This window comes from Apis dorsata, unplaced genomic scaffold (assembly GCF_000469605.1).
Source record: "Apis dorsata unplaced genomic scaffold, Apis dorsata 1.3 scaffold_188, whole genome shotgun sequence".
Lineage (NCBI taxonomy): Eukaryota > Metazoa > Arthropoda > Insecta > Hymenoptera > Apidae > Apis > Apis dorsata.
In genome coordinates this window covers 472,003-474,848 of record NW_006263473.1, presented here as the reverse complement: position 1 = coordinate 474,848, position 2,846 = coordinate 472,003, and the positions used below count along the sequence as shown (strand labels likewise).

Below are 2,846 nucleotides of genomic sequence, written 5' to 3'. Positions count from 1 at the left end.
AAAAAAAAAAAAAAAGAAAAGGACGTTGAATGTACAATTAAAATTAATACGATTATCAATAAAACGGCCTATTTTTAACATTAAGGTTTAAGGTTTATTTATTTCTTTCACCTTCATATACCCTCCATAACGAAAGGGTTAAATTAAAATACAATGCGTTATTTATAGATACGTGTGAGAGGGGAGAGGGGAGAGAGAAAATGATCGCGCGATATTAAAGCGAACAAGTCACGTTGAAGAATTGATTTCTCGTTTCATTTGCAAGTATTTATAAAAAAAATTAAATATCAACCATTCTTAATCTATTCGTATCTAGATACGTCTTAAACTTTAAACTTTTTCAAATTTTTCAAAATATATTATACGTCCTTTCATTCTCACGTAGTTATTCCCGTATATAGATATCGTTGCGCGTTCGTGCCGCGTTGTGGCGCTGCTGTACGCGAATAAAACTGTCTCGCTCTATCTCCCATCATCTAAAGCAAACTTCAATTACTTATACAAACTTGATAAACAAGCGGCTCAACTTAATTCTCGCAATACGCCAACTTTTACGTTTATTTCAGCCTCCGTTCCTCAAACTCTGCCCCACTTCGCTATTAATCTCCACTGTATTTATTATCCTAATCCCACGTATCGATGTTAACTTAATTTCTCAAACTTCGGGCAAAGCTTCGACCACCTCGTGAATATTTCATCGAATCCATTCCCCTTCGAAAGAAAGAGAGAGAAAAAAAAAAGGGAAAAACCTCTCGATTATCCATCGAACAACTCTTCACAACTCAACTTAACCTTACTTTTTTTCAACGACCAATTCTCAATCGAAGAAGAAACACGCAGATCGTGGGCAGGGAAGATCGACGATTAGATATAAAAGGAGCGTATCGATGCGTAACTGTTCGACAGTGCGTCGAGTGCGTGTCTTACGAGGAGTCGATCTCCCGTAACGAGTTGCCTTCGATCTTGAAACCTATCCCACCTATCGCGTTTCCTATAAAAGATGTCACAGAGGGGTCAGGATGCCAGTGCCACGTGCGAAAACGACATGTCCACGTCGAAAAGTAGCTCGTTGCTACGATTGAATCAGGAGAGTCGGCGTGCATCCGCCGATTGGCAGGATCAGGACACGGATTCCGAGATCAGCGAGACCGATTTCCTGACGAAAGGCGCCTTCCTGTTGACGCCCAGCCACGAGCTCAGCATCGAAAAAGCTGCCACCATTTGCGAGAAGATGAATTTTCGGTAAGATGAAGGAGGAAGATTTTCTTTTTTTTTTTTTTTTTTTCAGAATTCTTCATCATATTCTAGACAACAATAAGGATGTTTGTTTAAACAGTTTGTTTAAACTTTTCGTTGGATTTTTTTTCGTTTCATTAAAACGCAAAATTATACTTGGCTTATTTTTCAGAAGTTTTTAAATCAAGGATTTTTTGAGTTTAAGTAACTTTTTAAAGTAAACTCTTTTTGCGATAGAAATTTTTTGGGGCAAAGTTTTTCAGAAATTTTTTTAAGTCGAAGATTTTCGAGGTACATTTTTTTTAAACCTCACTGTCTTTTAATTTATTAAATTTTTAAATTATTCGTATTTTAAAGTTTTCCTAGTTTAATAATCTTACGGAATTTTTAATAAGAATTGCATCCATTGAGAAAGGATTTAATTTCATCGTATTAATTTAAATTATTTATTTTCAATATTTAATTTTGCACGTATAATTTTGCAGTATAAAAATTATTAAAATTTTTAACAAATTAATTGAACTACGTTGAACGAATTATACACTTAATAAATTATTTTTCCAATAAAATTTCGATTAATCTATCGGATAATATTGATGAACAACTAAATCACAATCGCAATGAATTTTCGTTTCCTTTTTTTATTCGAATTCGGTGTTCTCAAAATGACACATTGTTCCCCCTGTCTCTAATAATTCAGTATACACAAATCATAACAGATACAAAGCAGAAGAGAGGCCTCTCATTAATTCTAAACACGAGACAAGCAAGTGTGACGACGATTTAATTGAAATTCTCGTTCTCCCTTCAACGTTCCCAATTTTAATGGATGACCATGAACTAGTTAACTTATTAAATTTAACCGATCCATTAAATTGTGTTTTGAAATACAATTTGCTCATGAAAATCAAGCACGATCACGCGAATGTTAAATGAACATATCACACATCACATCGATGCATCGTAATAAATATTCTGACTTAAGCAAACTTAAAGTTAAAACTTAACTCAAAAAAAAAAAAAAAAAAAAGAAAAAAAAAGTTGGAAATAAAATATAAAAATTGTGATTTCCTCAGTGGAATGTTCTCCCTGACGAAGACGGCTACCGGTATACTCTTCAAGTTCAGCAACATCGACGATTTTCAGGCGGTCTATAAAAAGGGATTTCACAAAGTCACGGGGGCACGGTTCTACAAGAAGGTACTTATCTTTCGGTATACAAAGCGAACCCACTCTCTTCAGAATATCCCCCCCTCCTCTAAATACGACGTTTCGTATTCATGAACGCCAGGTCGCCATACCTTGCAGACCGGCTAAGACATTCACCGTCTACGTTCTGGACGTACCCGAAGAATTACCCGAAGAGGATATTAGGCACGCTCTCTACAAGTACCGGTCCATAGTCGAAGTGACGCGGCTACCTCTCAACACGGCCACCGTCCGTAAGTATTTATTTCTCGATACAGCGCGATGTTGACGTTGGCCGAGATGATGTTTTAAAAATTGATCAAATTGGCCGCGTCTCGTGCATTTATACGTAACATAATTATCGGTGAGTTTCATAATAAATTGCAATACCATCGTTCGATCATATTTATCCATTTTCGTGT

The 2,846-nt window shown here is 35.9% G+C and overlaps 1 protein-coding gene and 1 long non-coding RNA gene across 2 annotated transcripts in view; one reads left to right on the top strand and one right to left on the bottom strand.

Annotated features, from left to right (window-relative positions):
• Positions 1–2,846, bottom strand: part of LOC116185458 — a 130,946-nt gene that overhangs the window by 80,538 nt on the left and 47,562 nt on the right. The window lies entirely within an intron of this gene.
• LOC102672487 overlaps positions 888–2,846 on the top strand; it is a 5,229-nt gene continuing 3,270 nt past the window's right edge. The window contains exons 1-3 of the mRNA XM_006614491.2: positions 888–1,242; positions 2,313–2,436; positions 2,528–2,678. Of these exons, the coding sequence (XP_006614554.1) occupies positions 1,001–1,242; positions 2,313–2,436; positions 2,528–2,678 (517 nt within the window). The 5' untranslated portion in view covers positions 888–1,000. The remainder of the gene's footprint in view (positions 1,243–2,312; positions 2,437–2,527; positions 2,679–2,846) is intronic.